The following is a 15,441-nucleotide window of genomic DNA, read 5'->3' as shown; positions in this document are numbered from 1 at the left end:
TGATTTTATGTTTGAAAAGTATCGTGTAGTTATTTATTTTCCCGTGATTTTCAACTAATAATCAAAACGGGGTCCTTTTTTGGTGGAGAAATGATATTTGTAAATTTTTTTTTTTGACAACTTTTGTGACAATTTTTTCTCTCATACTCACATTACTTTCTCACTTTGTTTTGATTTTTGTACTAATACGTCTTTTTTTTTTTTTGTAAATTTATGGTTATCTCAAAAGTTGTCATTCAAATTATTGTTTAAATAACACAACTTTCTTTGTGTGCAAATATTTTGTTAGTATTTTACACTCTAGTGGACTTCTTGGGATTTTGTTATATATATATATATGGGGCTGTTAACTTGCACCTACCTAAAAACACTAAGGTGCAAGTTAACAAGCTGCACCTACTTGTACTTTACTAAAACACCATTTTGTCTCTATTAAACTTTATTTTAATTAAAGGGACATTTTTGTCAATTTCAATTTAAAAAAAAAAACACAAGTAACTGACTCCTAATTTTACGTTGCTTGCTTTGTGGGCTGTATGTACTCAAAGACACTAACTTTTTTTGGTTTTTTTTATCAAATAAGCCACTGAAGGTTTTTTTTCTTTAATAAACTTGTGAAAAAAAAATTAGATTGAAGCTTTTGTGCCAAAAACAAATAAAATATCAACGGAAGCTTTTTTAATATACATGTACATTACATACTACTATGTACTCAAAGACACTAACTTTTTTTGGTTTTTTTTATCAAATAAGCCACTGAAGGTTTTTTTTTCTTTAATAAACTTGTGCAAAAAAAATTAGATTGAAGCTTTTGTGCCAAAAACAAATAAAATATCAACGGAAGCTTTTTTAATATACATGTACATTACATACTACTATGACTCTGACGTTAAAAAAATAATACATCCGTCAAAAGACGTTAAAAAAATAATACATTAATCATAGTATTTAATTAGCAAATGGTGTATTTAATTAAATATTTCGTTGCACCAAAGAACATTTAAAAAATTCAATGTTCGCCGCAAAACACGTAACTGATCCGACTATTACGGTGGTATTGTTTTTTGTTCTGAATTTTTTTTTTTGGAATTGACAGCACTACCCTTTAATTACAAGTTATCTAAGATAATGAAAATTGGGTTTTTTAGTAAAAGACTAGTAGGTGTAGCTTGTTAACTTGCACCTTAGTGTTTTTGGGTGGGTGCAAGTTAACAGCCCCCTATATATATATATATATATATATATATATATATATATATATATATATATATATATATATATATATATACCCTTTAATTACAAGTTATCTAAGATAATGAAAATTGGGTTTTTTAGTAAAAGACTAGTATGTGTAGCTTGTTAACTTGCACCTTAGTGTTTTTGGGTGGGTGCAAGTTAACAGCCCCCTATATATATATACCCTTTAATTACAAGTTATCTAAGATAATTTATGCATTTGTATAAAAAATACACAAATTAAAAACATTAAAAATACACAAATTTTTTCATTTCTTTAGTCCCTGAATGAAGAGAAATTGCAAAACAGTCCTTGCATGGTCAATTTCAGGGACTAAAGTGACTAACGGAGTCTACATTCAGGGACTAAATTGACTAACGAAGTTTGCATTCAGGGACTAAATTGACTAACAAAGTCTACATTCAGGGACTATTTTGCAATTTATCTGCATTCAGGGACTAAAGTGACGAATCCCTTCCGATTCAGGGACTAAAGTGACTAATTCCCCTAAAAAAAAATTCAGTCAAATTTATAAAAATCACATCTTTGAATATAAATTGAAAGTTGCTAAAACAGAACAGAGGACGGATTTGTGTTAAAAATCAGGTGAGATTTATATTATATGAATGTTTAATGGAACCGGATCCTCTCCTTCAAAATTGTCTCCATCTCTCTCGTTCCAAATCCACACAATCACGATCCTTGACGGAACCGATGCCGGCGACGAGGGAAAACTTCACTGTTAGCCGCCACCCGCAACGGCGGCACAACCTCATGTACAGGACGTTGTTGACGACAAACATTTGAATTGCATATTTGAACTCTAAAGCTTTGCATAGCTTAGCTTTATTTGAAGCCACAATTTACCATTCCTTCTATTCTATAAGGGAAAGATGAAGAAGCATCTCATGTTTGAATTGCCTTACTTAGATGGAGAGTGCAGACTTTTACATTACAAGGGATGAAGAAGCATCTCCTCCCGTAGATCAAAATCCCAACCCCTATTTTTATTATGTTTTTTCCAAAAATATGACAACCATTAGATTGATCAAATGGCTAAGATTTGGGGAAGGAGAGAGATGGAGACAATTTTGAAGGAGAGGATCCACTTCTATAAAAAGAATCTAAAGGTTACTTTAAAAAATGAATAAATAAGAAGAAACAAGTGTTGTGTTGTGTTGGGAGGAAGAAATGAGAAAGACGAAGAAGAGCAGCAACAACAGTAGTACTTCAGATTCAGAGTGTTGTCAACATGGTGATGCTGATGCTGATGCTGATGCTTCTTCTCCTAAGCAGCTTGATGATGGTTTCTTTGAAATCGAAACCATTCGCCGTAAAAGGCTCCGCAAGGTAATACTATTATTAATTAACTCAACTCAACTTTGTTATGAATCTATTTATTTGGATGCTGCTGCTGATGCTGCTGATATTGAATTAATAGGGTGAGGTCCAGTACCTGATTAAATGGTTAGTCACTCACTCACTCACTCACTCACTCTTCCTTGGGCTGCTTGCTTGCTTTTGCTTTTGTTTATTGAGAGAGATTATTGATTGATTGATTGATTGATGTTTAATAGGCGTGGCTGGCCGGAGACTGCCAACACATGGGAACCTCTTCATAATCTACAGTCTGTTCCCGATCTCATCCATGCTTTTGAGGAAAGGTATTTCATACTACTAATTAACCCTCATCTCCTCTATGTATCTTTCATTTCATTTCATTTCATTTCTTCTTCTTCTTAATTTCAGCCTCAAATCAGCAGCAGCAGGAGGAGCAAAACCTCTTCGCAAGCGCACCAGACGAACCACCACCACCACCCACCTTCCACCACAAACTACTAATGCTCATCCTACCCCCCTCCCAAATTCACAACAACACATACCTCATCAAAATCAATCAACACCAAACCTCCCCCAACAAACACCCATTCATGCTCAATCCAATGGGAATTCCCTTCACCGCAGAGGAACCAACCGCAGAAAATCTACTTCCGTTAAAAGGTTCAAGAAAGAGGAATCTGCTCCTACAAACAATGCACTTGGCTCCACTGCTCCTTATGTGGGGAATAATATCAATACTCATCAAATCATCACCGATGCTAAAACTGCCAGCAATATTGTCAAGATTATAAAGGCTATAGGCTATTCAACTTCTCTATCTTGCTACAAGCAGGATATTTTAGTCACCTTTATGGCTATGAGGTTAGTCACTCAAACTCCACAATTTATTCATTCTTACACCTTTGCTTTATAAATCTACTTGTTTTCTACCTGAAAAATGCCAAAACTTCTGATTGTTGGACTTGATCATGTCTTGGCTATTTGTTTACTGTTATATGATTACGTTAATGTTTCAGTTATTTGTTAACTAATATAATGACTAGGTTATTCATTTGGTTCTGTAATGATCAGTTTCATAGCTGGTATGTTTAGTACTATAGTAATCAAGTCAAAGGTTGGGTTATTTGTTTAATGTTAACGATTATTAGGTTAAAGTTGATCCTCTGGTTACTTATATGTTGGAAATTAATTTTATAATCTATTTAAACCCAGAGCATACGTTAAAAGTGAGGGACTGTAGTTAATCAAGCACATAACTATTTCCAATTTAGCTAATATACTTGTAAGATTGTTATCTTTTGCTGATAAAATAGTTAATCTTTAAAAATTTAAGGGGGGTAACAGAAAGACACTTTATTAGATTAGAGATAATGTAATTGCAAGTTAATTTAGAACTGTGTGCTTAGTATTGCAGTATTCTGTATCAAAAGGGGCACATGTTTGATGAAAAACATTTTAAGCCTCTGGATTATGTAAGGAAAAGAATCCCTTTTGCAGTCACCTTATCAGTCAGTTAAGAATGTCTGATTCAGTTAGAACCTAGTCTCAAAATCTTTTGTATTTTCCATAAAAAAATAAAAATCTTTCGTTATATTGTTTGTCCTGGACTCCTGGCTAATCAATACTTCGACAAAACTGACCTAGATCACGCCAAATGGTTATCTTATTAATCACGATTTCAATTTTACCATGTCAGTACTAAGAATTGGCATATTTGGCATGATTTAAGAGTCTGTCCTTTAGTATGAAAAATGGTTTACTCGTCTTAATTATTGAGTGATTGCATGCATGAAAATTAAATTAATTTTAACACATATTTCTCTTTATTGTTATCTTTTGCGGAGAGAATATTTGGTCAACCTTCTGTTATTAAATTACTTGACCATCTGCTAATATTTGCAAGATCATTCACTCCTACCGTAGATTTAGTCGATAAAAGCTTTATTTTCATAATAAATAAAGAGTGAAATTTAGCTTGGAATATATTGAGATTGAAACTATATTTTTTTAGTGCCCAAAGCAGCTGTTTGTTTTTCTTTGGTTAATAAAAGAAAATGCCATTGTTCCAAAAAAAAAAAAGGAAATGTTGTTTTGATGAAAGAGAATGAAAGTTAATGCAATTAAGAAGTCGAGATTTCCTCAATTACGTCCAGTTTTATAGTTCATTTACTAGAGGATAGCCCTAATAGAGATTTTTTTGTTTGTTGAGGGGAACCCTAATAGTGTTAGAATTTAGGTAATGGTCGGTTTTATTGCTCTAACATGCCCCAAGCACTTTAGTTCTATGGGCTGGAAGTGAAGAATACACTTCTCTATTTTATTTTATTTTTTGTGCTGAAATTTACCCTTAGAGGAATGCGGGTGGCAAGGAGAAAAATCACACTAGCTTATTAGGAAAGATTGTCATTGACTTAACATCCCTACAATTAGTTAATCCACCACATAAGGCTAAAAATAACAAGCCATGCATGTTATTTATTCGGGCTTGGAGTGCACATCGAGATTACTTCTATTGGGCTCCAGCTACTATTATGCAGTTGCTACAATTTTTTTTGTATTTATAAAAAATTTATTCAAAGAAGAATGAATATAGAAAAAGAAGGCATACTCTGCAAGGACACAGGTAGAAACAGAGAAAGAATTAGGAAAAAAAACAAAACTTTCACAAATTTTGAAGAAAAAAACATTTAAGTGTTTAGTCCTACATCTGCAATAGAGATTCCTTGGAAGAAGCTGTAGATAGACACCATGAGGAAGCCTTAAATGATCATGTATGTTGTCAGATATAGATATAAAGAGACGATGAGTTAGTGAACATTTGAGCATTGTGATCAGATACGATCAGAATACTTGTAATTTGTTGTCACTACTAAACTTTGAATACAAGAAACAAAACCAAAGCTTCAAGTTTATATAAGAGAAATGATATTTGTACAACCATTTTCTCATACTCACATTATGTTTTTACTTTCTCTCTCTATTGCTTTGGTTTTTGTGTCAATACTTCATTTTCTTTGTAAATCAATGGTTGTCACATAAGTTTTCATTCAAATAGTTGTTCAAATAAAACAAGGCTTAATAGCAGTTTTAACCCCCTAACTTTCCCAGAGTTGCGATTTTGGCCCCCTAAGAAAAAAAACTACAAAACCGCCGCCTAAGTTTTGCACCTGTGGCAGTTTTGGCCCCAAGACCAATTTTGACTCGGTCTACGCTGACGTGGCACCTCAATTCCACATGTTATTCTTTTTATTATTTTTTTTGGCCTTGGGGGTCAAAACTGCTACAATTGCAAAACTTAAAGGGCGGTTTTGTAGTTTTTTTTCTTAGGGGGCCAAAATCGCAACTTCGTGAAAGTTAGGGGGCAAAAACTGCTATTAAGCCATAAAACAACTCTATATAAATACCATCTGTCTACAAAACTAGTAGGCGAAAAATGATTTTGCCATACCTTACTTAAAGTTATGGGAGCTTAGGACTTCAATGCCTTGTTTGATTTGATGCAAAATTTGTATTTTGCCACCTCTTTCATGGAGATTGAAGTGAGCTAGATTACTTTTAATAATCATATCGCATGCTTCTTCACATAATGCATACGTGATTAAATCTATAGGTCTGATGGAACAGAAGTTATGGTGGATAACAAATATCTCAAGGCAAACAATCCACAACTGGTAATCCACTATATCTTGGCAATGTTAGATTGAAAGGATAATTTTCTTGTTAATTTTTCATTTGACAGTCTTCAAAATATTTATATGGCCTCTTCTCACATGAAGTTAATGATTTTTGGAATTTTGCAGCTGATCAATTTCTATGAGCAGCATCTCCGGTACAATCCTACTTAACTGGGCAATGTATTGAAACTTTCTTGTGTGATTATATCTCCTTTGTTTGTTGTTAGTTATATACAATGGAGTTGTAGATGCACCTCATAGTGAAGGGTTAGTTGTTGGTTAGTGTATGATGACAAATGACTCTATAACCAAATCTTTTGAAGACCTCTTAGACCAGCTATTCTACATCATGCTTTATCCTCTTTACTCATGAAAAGGGCCGTATGAAATTGCCCAGATGTTGTGCATTGAACATCATTTAAATTTGATCTCTGTTTCACTTAATCCATCCTACTTTTGTGTCAAACTCGTCCCCTTTCATTTCTTCTACTAGCAAATTTGTTCATATATTTTTAGAAGAGATTGATCTTCATGTACTGTTAAAGGATTTTTTTATTTTCATTTTACATTGTCAAACAATCACTGTATACAAGGTGTATTTGTATGACTTTCGAGTTAGATTTGTTGACTAAAGTAAAATTATTCTCACGATCCAACGGTGTTTTTTTAATGACACTGTTAAATCATTTTCATATAGTAAAATGAAGAATCTTATATTTAAAGGATTTAATTTGTTTGAAGACCCCTCTTGGTGAGCTTAATAATCTTTTCTCTTAGATGATATTTTGGGGGATGACATGCTTAGGAATGTTTAGTTTTTTTTTTTTTTGGTACAAAAGAGGGCCAAAGGTCCAGCAGAAAACTAAACAACTAATTGAACATGCCTAGGAAAACAAGTCCCAGAAAGATCATCAAAAAGAAACCTATGGAGCTCAGTAGGAGGAGACTCCAATCTAGTAACAACAAAAGAGTCTAAAGAAAGGCTAAAGGTCGCCAATCAATCTGCACAACGATTACCCTCCCTCCAAGTATGACGAAACTGGACATGCCAATCTAAAGCCAAAAGGTTACGAATGCGCCGCACCAACGTGGGAATGGCTCCACTAAAGTTACAACTACCAGTAACCATATCAATAAGAGTTTTAGAGTCGCTTTCCACAATGAGTTGTGGAATCTGTTCTCGCCAAGCCATATCCAAACCAAGGTACATGCCCCACAATTCAGCATGAAGCGCGTCACACACTCCAACTTTTTTAATGTAGCCTTTTAACCATCTTCCATCTGAGCTGCGGAAAAGGCCACCACACCCTGAATTTTCTCCACCACCTTTGCAAGCACCATCACTGTTGAGTTTTATCCAACCTTCAGGGGGTTTATCCCAACCCACGTAGATCGTCTCTTTCCGCTGAAGATTGCGATGAGGCGGAAGGGTTGAACAAAGGTCTATCTGTCTAGTAAAGTCTTGGATCACCATGACAAGGTTGTTTGGCAGGTGAAAATTTATCAGCTTTGGTCATCTTTTATACCAAAAAAAAAAATGATTTTGGGTTAAATAATGTTTTTCCTCTTACCATTTGGGTGAGTTTTGAAAAACCACTCTAAAAAAAACTTAATAAACCCCTTATCATTCAAAGATTCCAACAAAAACAACATTGTTCCCATTTGAGCAACTGAACTGGTGTGACACGCTGATTGGACAAATTATTTGATTATTTTGATTGGACAAATTATCACGACATCACAATTGTTACTGCAACACGCCCCACTCACTTTTACTTTGACCCATGTATTCTACCAAATGGATTGATCAAGCGGTTGAGAGCCATTCGTGAACAGTTTGCGATGTTATTGCTCGCGAGAAATAGCATGACTCTTAAAAAAAAAAGTAAAATAATTTGCCCAGCCAGCATGTTATGTCAGTTAAGTTGCCCCGTTAGATAAGTTTAAAGTTGTTTTTGGAATCTTTGAATGACAAAGGAGTATCTAAATTTTTCTTCATAGGGTTTTTTTTTTTTTTTTTTTTCCAAAACTCATCTAAATGACGAGGAAAACATTAATTAACCCAAAGATTTAATTTGTATATGTTGTCAGTTAAAGTTTAAAGAGGTTTTATTCATACGCTTAATGATTTGTTGTCATGTTATTTAATAAGTATGTGAAAGGTCACATGTTTTCAAACAAATTAAATGTTGTGACAATATATCATTGTATTCATTTGTAAAATATGTTTACACCGACAGTGTGTAGAAATTATATTCTGAAAAGATTTAATTTGTATATGTTGTTAGTTTAAAGGTGCTTTACACATTCTAACAATGTGTTGCCTCATTAATTAAAATTTACGGTCAACATCCTAACGAGTGAGACAGTCACAAAAATAAAGGAAATTAAATGAAATCTAAAACTCAACTCGTATTTGTTTCTCTTACTTTTTCATCGAACAAACATCCTTAGATCATGAGATAAATTTGACATAAAATAAAGAAAAATAAACGAGAATTAAAATTTAACTCGTATTTGTTTCTTACTTTTTCTCGAAGAGGTATATGTTAGATCATTATGTCAACAACCAAGTGTTTGAATTCAAGTGGTTAACAAGCTGCCCCTAAAAATGAATTATTCGGAAGAACCAAAACTTGATTCCTAGTGGAAACAAATTTTAGTCAGACATTTTTTAAGTCCAATCTCCAAATTACTTGGATCTCCTTTCCCCCGTAACCAAAGGCTCAACACACAGAAAACAGAAAGATCATTGAATCATTTATGATAACAATGACGATCCAGACTTGGATTGCCTATGTTAACTTATCTTCGTTGTTGATTTAAAATCGATCAACTTATATTAGACCTTCACCAAATTATCTTTCACTTTTGACTTGATTGAATGACCAAGATTAATTACTGCATCCCAAGTTGAATGTGTAGAATTTAAATTCTGAACCTAAATTTTTACTTATACGGAGGACAATTTATCAAAGTCATTTTCGAATGACGATCCACCATAGACCATTTATCAAAGCAAGGACAACAAAACTAAAATAGACAATCAAATTTGATTTGAACGGTAAACGTATCATGATTTTTTTATATGGGAAAATATGTATCAATATAAAATATTTGCAGAAGACGTGTTAATATTAGGCAAAAGAGATACAAATGCAACGAGAGAGGCCAAACAGACCCCAAAAAAATTGGGGAGACAATAAACTTCCACCCACAACATCCCCAAAAACAGAGAACCCTAAAAACAAATAATAATATCAAGACATACTAGCTCGTTCGAACAGATGTTTCCCTTCCAACTTGCCACAAAAATCGATCACCTTATAACATGATGTGGGATTAGTAAACAGAGATGACACTGTGTAGCTGAAACCACCTAATCTTTCCCTTAGCCAACTTCATAATTTCAATTTTATCACCTTAAAAATCTTCTGCACATCCATAATTACTGAATTGAATACCTTTTGACTCATAGACCACCAAGTAGCCTAGATAATTGCAAACTGCGAGACATCTTGAAACTATAACTGCAAACTGCGAGACATCTCGAAACTGCTTATGACAATACAACAATCCTTAAACTTAAAGTAAAAGGGACTCCTGTATTAATTGTGCAAAACTGAAGTTATACCCAACCACCCACCGAAAACATAATCTCCAAACTTGAGCATAAAGAGAACATTCAAAAAAACAGATTACCGAAAGACTCTACTTCCTGACACCCAGAACCTCTCCAGCATGATAATGACAGCATACTTCAATCCATTAGGTTCTCCTTTGTGAAACTAGTCTATTCCAAATTCTAGCTATAAAAATATCCGGTCATTGATTCTCGTTGCTTAACATCTCTTGATAAGCTTATCTCACTGTATTTTCCTCCATTATCATGTCTTCATGACCACCCATCTCCAACCCCTTCTTTCATGTATCCATCATAGGTAAGCCCTAGATTAGAAAACACTTTAGCTAGTTAGGTTAGTGTGTGATGTGTTCAACTAATAGGAAGAGATAGCAGAGAAGGATCTCGTCATTTTGATAGAGTTGGAATTAATCGTGATTCTATCTTTCAATATTTAAATTATTTGGACTACTGTTCTCATCCCTTCCCTGCTTTTTTTTTTCTTCCAGTTTTTTAATTTAGAATTCCTCACATTGATTGCCGGGGAATTAATCAATTAACCCCCCTGCTGCGAATAATAACACAGTTACTTTTTCTAGAAAAATAGCTTGCTCAGCTTAACATTCACCCTTATTGGTATCCCATCACAAAGTCTTGATAGCTCGATCGTAAAACTAACAAAATAGAAAACATCATAAACACAATAAAGTACAAAGTGTGAAAGTGCAACCAAGCATATATAACCGATTGACATTAATATAGAGTAGAATACAGTGCCAAATCTTGACAAACAAAAAAAAAAAAAAAGAATACAGTGCCAAATTATTCATAGATTCTTCAATGAAACCCATTGCTAGAGAAGAACGGAAGAAAGATTGCAATATCAAAACTCAAGATGTATGTCTGAAGGATATCCAAGCCAATGCTTGAGGTTGTATCCTACAGTAGACCGTTGAGTTGTATTGACGAATTGTGAGTATAACAGGATACAAATAACTGTTTGACAAAATATTGTTCAAAAAAATTAAGCTAGAGATGTATAACTAACTACATAGAGAAGTAACAAAATCTGCCAATAATGCAACTATATTCTAAACTTATTGTTTTGATCAATGTCTTGATATGCAAAGTCATGCTGCAAGTCTTATACTTTTTGTCATCAGATATATCAATATTTCCACTAACTGACCTGAATCTCACTGATGTATATTAATTATTGCAAGTACCTTCATATGATATGATGCCTACATAGAAAATCAGAAGTCTAAAGATCCACATTGTTTGCTCTCAATGCTCTTTGTTCCATGGCTTTCATTTTCTTCCTTGCAACCAATGGCAACCCGACTCCGTCCAATTCCCAATTTAGGCAAACCTCGATTCAATCCATCAAGCAGAACACAAGCTTTACACCATTTCTGTACATGAAAAAGTAATTGTATCTCATATGTTGCAGTCATGATGAACCAAGAGTGAAATCAAAGGGAGAAAAAGAGCGTACAAGAGACTCAAGACTAAGAACACCTGAATTACAATACAACCAATTGAGGCAAAAGAAAACAAAAAAATAAAGGTGAATGATGCAGAATTGTTCTAAAATGAATCAGAATATTGAGTTGAAAATCAAAGGACATAAGCCTGCTTATGTTGGGAATTGTTTATACAGTGGTATGAAAGCAAGACTTATTCAGTTTGAATCGAAAGCAGCATTGTATTGTATAATATGAAACGAAGTTTTAGGGATGGATAATGAGAAAAATACCTGACTAGAAATATAACCACAGCGTTCACACATTCCCTGTTCAGGCATTTTGGTAGTGGTAGAAATTCTAAAATTCTCCCCTGATTTGATGATGTCGAGAATTGCCCTGGGTCTGCATATGAGGCTGGCAGTAAGTAATGGAATAACAACGAAAAAAAAAAAAAAAAAAAACAAGTAGCAACAAACCTGATTCTCTCCAAATCCTTGATGAACTCACGAGCAAAACCACGATAAGCATTTGGAGAATAAATGCATTCAGTGGAAAAGTAGTCAAGCTTCTTGAAATAAGCATACATAACAATTTCCTTTTCATAAGTGTACTTGAAAGGTTTGCATCTAGGGATGGGTCCATCTTCACCTGTTATGATTGAACTGCATCTACTCAATCTAGCTATATCTCCTCTTAATATGTTTAACAGCACCGTCTCGGCTATGTCGTCCGCGTTGTGCCCAGTCACCACTTTATCTGCTTTCAGGAATGCCGCTCCTCGATCCAGTGCCTGCCGACGGAATACTCCACAGAAGGTGCAATTGTTCTTCAGACCGATCAGTTTCACGATCTCGTCCATCGTCCAACCGTACAAATCCTTGTAGGATACGACTTTGAGAGGCAATCCATACTCAATCTGATTTCTATGAACGGTTTCAAGAGAATCGTCGCGGTAGCCGGTGATGCCCTCGTCGACGGAGAGGAGGAAGAGATGGAGGCCGTAATCGTGAACGCGGTTGAGTTTGGATAAGACGTAAGCAAGGACGGTTGAGTCTTTGCCGCCGGAAGCTCCGATGGCGACTCGGTCGCCGCGGTTGAAGAGGCGGTTATAGACGATGAGTTGATGAATCTCATCTTCGAAAGCAAGATAGAAACATTCTCTGCAAATCTGTTGAAGGGTTTTAGGTCTCTTGAGAGAAGCTCTTCTTTCATTGCATAAACAGCACATACGCACGCTTCTCTTCCCTTCCATTCTCTTCTCTTCTTCTACCTAAACCCTATCGGAGTATCGCTCTTCACTATTACCGCGTGCTACATAACATTTTTTTTTCGTATTTACAAATTTAAGCTTTAGTCAATTATTATTTCACTTAAGTTTTCCTTAAAATAATTTCATTAATATTTTTTTATAATACTAACCGATGTCCCAGACACTGCTTAAGAAAAACAAAAAAGGAAATTTTAAATTGAAAAAAACAACTTTTTTGATTTTTGAACAATTGATTACACAATTTCAACGATATACCTACTATATTTGTTTCCTTAACTAATGCTTCCGGAACACCTGTTCACATTTTTCTAATTTTTGTAATGGCCAAATCCATAAATGTGTCGATAAGAAACAAGCTTTTTAAGGTTCACATTAGGATCTTCTTAAAAAAAAAAGTTTCACCTTAGGATCATAAGCAGTTTTTAGGATCCTATTCACAATGTTTTTTATTACTATTAATATTAATATTAAATATAATTTTATTTTATTTTTTCAAAAGAAAAATTATAATTTTTTTAATAAATAATTGTTTTTTATAAAAAAAAAATGTTATTACTATTAGTTGTTTTAACATGTGTAATGTTGCACATATAAGACAAACCCTTAAAAAAAATCTACTCCCCCTTTCTTAATACTCCTTCCGTTTCAAAATGAGTGTCGTTTTAGGTGTTTACACACATATTAAGAAATGCAATGATTAAGAGAAAGAGAATGGTTATTTTACCAAATTATCCTTATTAACTATTGATTAGTTTTAAAAGTAATACTTTGGAAGTAGTGTACAGAGTATTAATTGAAGGGTACAATTGAAAAGAAAAAGTTATTATTGCATTGGAAACTGAAAGCGACACTCATTTTGAAACAAATTTTTTTGGCTAAAGCGACACTCATTTTGAAACGGAGGGAGTAAAAGAAAAGAAACGACCATTTAAATAAAACTAGAAAACTACTATTCATCTGTTCTTAATTACTTGTCGATTTTATAAAAAGAATTGTTTCTATTTCATCATTCTCAAAGTTGAATGTAATATTTATATTGTTTTGTCAATATCACTTTAAGTATTTATTCTGGAGAGTGAAATAGATAAATGAAAATATAAATGAATATGGGTCTTATAGGTATAAGAGAAATAATTCTATCAAAAGTAAAAAAAAAATTGTATCAAAAGTAAAAATGACAAGTAAATAAAAATATAGATATTAATATTATAAAAAGGGACATATACCATGACACATGTTAAAGATTCCACAATTATTTATTAAAAAAAAAAACTTAATTTTCAATTTTTTGAAAAAAAAATTGGCACAATTTTCAATACATAATTTCAACTTTAATACCTTATCACACGCCCTTGCAGAACATGTTAACATTTGCTTTATAAAAAACATTAAATTTACCATTGCTTATAGCTAACAAGTTTTGTTAACAAGTGCCCCTGAATCGCTCTTTAAGGATTTTAGAATAAGAAATTCTTTATAAGGAAGTGAAATATTTCAGTTTCTAATACTTTGATTACACAATTTTTCATTAAAAAATATTATTTAAAGGTGTTAAAAAGTGCCTGTGGACACTCGATACCATTTCCCGTAACCTTTATGTTGCAACTTGCGAGTATGAAGTAAGAAAAGTGTTACTACACATGTTATGGACCAATGCACGAATCCTTACACATAATTGTGATCTAACTCACACGAACAAAAACATTAATGGATTCTTGCTAAAAAAAAACATTAATGGATCGACAAGATAGGACTTTAGCATGTATGGACGACGGATTAAACGAGTCTTCCCATGGCCCACTAAGGACATTGTAAGGATCTAATGTCCGTGGACCACTAGTTAAGAAAGTTGAATTCTGCTCTTTACCCAACAAAAAATGCTCATTCCCAACTGAAATAACTATAATGCCCTTGCGTGAGTTATCTCATGCAACGTGAGTTAACTCACGCTAGCATAAATCTCTGCATCAGTTAACTCACGCAACGTAAGTTAAGTCACACAAATTTAACACTTAATAAGTTAATTCATGCAGGGGTATTTTTGGAATTTCAGTTGGAAATGAGCAAAATGTGTTGGGTAAAGAGCAAAATTCAAGAAATTTTTCATTGAAAATAACACTTTTTTTTGAGCAGAAAATAACACATTCTTGACGTTCAAGAAGTTGAATATACAACTTTTCCACACTTCCCAATACAATATTTATATATTAGTTTTTTTAAATATTGTCAGAAGGACATAAATTAGCATTTCCCATTAATTACTGTTCACAAATCATATCACGGCAGTGAACTTTTAGGTTAGTCTCTCAAAAAGTTAGTTTTCTATCTAAAGCTTTAGCTAACATGATATGATTCCTTTTCCATCCCTAAAAGTTCTTTAAAATCCCACCGAAAAAAAATTTAACTAAATTACTCCTCTTCTAAGGTATGATTCCTGGCAATTAGTTTAAAAAGCCCTCTTTTCTGTGTAATTTGGACCAAGTATATCAGGCAGTATCCTGCATTCATCAGAGAATTATTGAAAATGTGTGATATGATGTGAGAAAGGTCAATACAAGGACATGTGTTTTGATGCATAGATGTGTTTCAAAACAACATAGCAACATGGAAAAGACAAGGATAACTTCACTTTCTACTCCCATCAAAGTTATCTTCTTCCAAACTCCACGTTTCTTCCTTCTACCACAAGCTCCATTGAAAAGGGAGCTCAAAGACATATCAGACCACCTTGGTTCAAGAGTGATGGTGATGTCGGTAGTGAAAGTGGAAATGGAAAAAGAAAGGAGGCATTAGAGGGTGAAGGTTGTTTACTTTTTCATGACAAGTTA

At 33.6% G+C, this 15,441-nt stretch overlaps 2 protein-coding genes across 4 annotated transcripts; one reads left to right on the top strand and one right to left on the bottom strand.

Annotated features, from left to right (window-relative positions):
- Positions 1-2,402: 2,402 nt before the first annotated feature.
- Positions 2,403-6,718, top strand: LOC146943273 (chromo domain-containing protein LHP1). Its single transcript, XM_085757529.1, has 6 exons — positions 2,403-2,587; positions 2,679-2,704; positions 2,815-2,901; positions 2,987-3,439; positions 6,189-6,249; positions 6,379-6,718. The coding sequence occupies exons 1-6, from the start codon at positions 2,429-2,431 to the stop codon at positions 6,421-6,423; spliced, it is 831 nt and encodes a 276-aa protein (XP_085613655.1). The 5' UTR covers positions 2,403-2,428; the 3' UTR covers positions 6,424-6,718.
- Positions 6,719-9,421: 2,703 nt separating this feature from the next.
- ROL5 (repressor of lrx1) lies at positions 9,422-12,676 on the bottom strand. 3 transcript variants are annotated; one of them, XM_085757528.1, is made up of 4 exons: positions 11,820-12,676; positions 11,634-11,745; positions 11,101-11,289; positions 9,422-10,200 (listed from the first exon to the last, which is right to left on the bottom strand). In XM_085757528.1, exons 1-3 carry the CDS (start codon positions 12,593-12,595, stop codon positions 11,131-11,133), a joined length of 1,047 nt encoding a protein of 348 aa, XP_085613654.1. In that variant the 5' UTR covers positions 12,596-12,676; the 3' UTR covers positions 9,422-10,200; positions 11,101-11,130. The 3 variants fall into 3 exon arrangements, with proteins under 3 accessions (XP_085613654.1, XP_085613653.1, XP_085613652.1); XM_085757527.1 differs by lacking the exon at positions 9,422-10,200 and adding an exon at positions 10,593-10,813; XM_085757526.1 differs by lacking the exon at positions 9,422-10,200 and having other exon boundaries at positions 10,593-11,289.
- Positions 12,677-15,441: the final 2,765 nt, after the last annotated feature.

The sequence above is a fragment of the Medicago sativa genome, chromosome 3 (genome assembly GCF_051527215.1).
Source record: "Medicago sativa cultivar Bolivia chromosome 3, Bolivia_mono, whole genome shotgun sequence".
Classification (NCBI taxonomy): Eukaryota; Viridiplantae; Streptophyta; class Magnoliopsida; order Fabales; family Fabaceae; genus Medicago; species Medicago sativa.
Note: the sequence above shows the minus strand (reverse complement) of the source record. Positions and strands in the feature narration are given on the sequence as shown.

What these genes read in the sequence shown, in the direction of transcription:
- LOC146943273 (XM_085757529.1), top strand. Translation starts at nt 2,429, where the DNA reads ATGAGAAAGACGAAGAAGAGCAGCAACAACAGTAGTACTTCAGATTCA. An exon ending in GTCCAGTACCTGATTAAATG is followed by an intron (nt 2,705 to 2,814) that starts GTTAGTCACTCA and finishes GATGTTTAATAG; the next exon opens with GCGTGGCTGGCCGGAGACTG. An exon ending in AGGCAAACAATCCACAACTG is followed by an intron (nt 6,250 to 6,378) that starts GTAATCCACTAT and finishes GGAATTTTGCAG; the next exon opens with CTGATCAATTTCTATGAGCA.
- ROL5 (XM_085757528.1), bottom strand. Translation starts at nt 12,595, where the DNA reads ATGGAAGGGAAGAGAAGCGTGCGTATGTGCTGTTTATGCAATGAAAGA. An exon ending in AAGGATTTGGAGAGAATCAG is followed by an intron (nt 11,746 to 11,819) that starts GTTTGTTGCTAC and finishes CCTCATATGCAG; the next exon opens with ACCCAGGGCAATTCTCGACA. An exon ending in GTGGTTATATTTCTAGTCAG is followed by an intron (nt 11,290 to 11,633) that starts GTATTTTTCTCA and finishes TTTCATGTACAG; the next exon opens with AAATGGTGTAAAGCTTGTGT.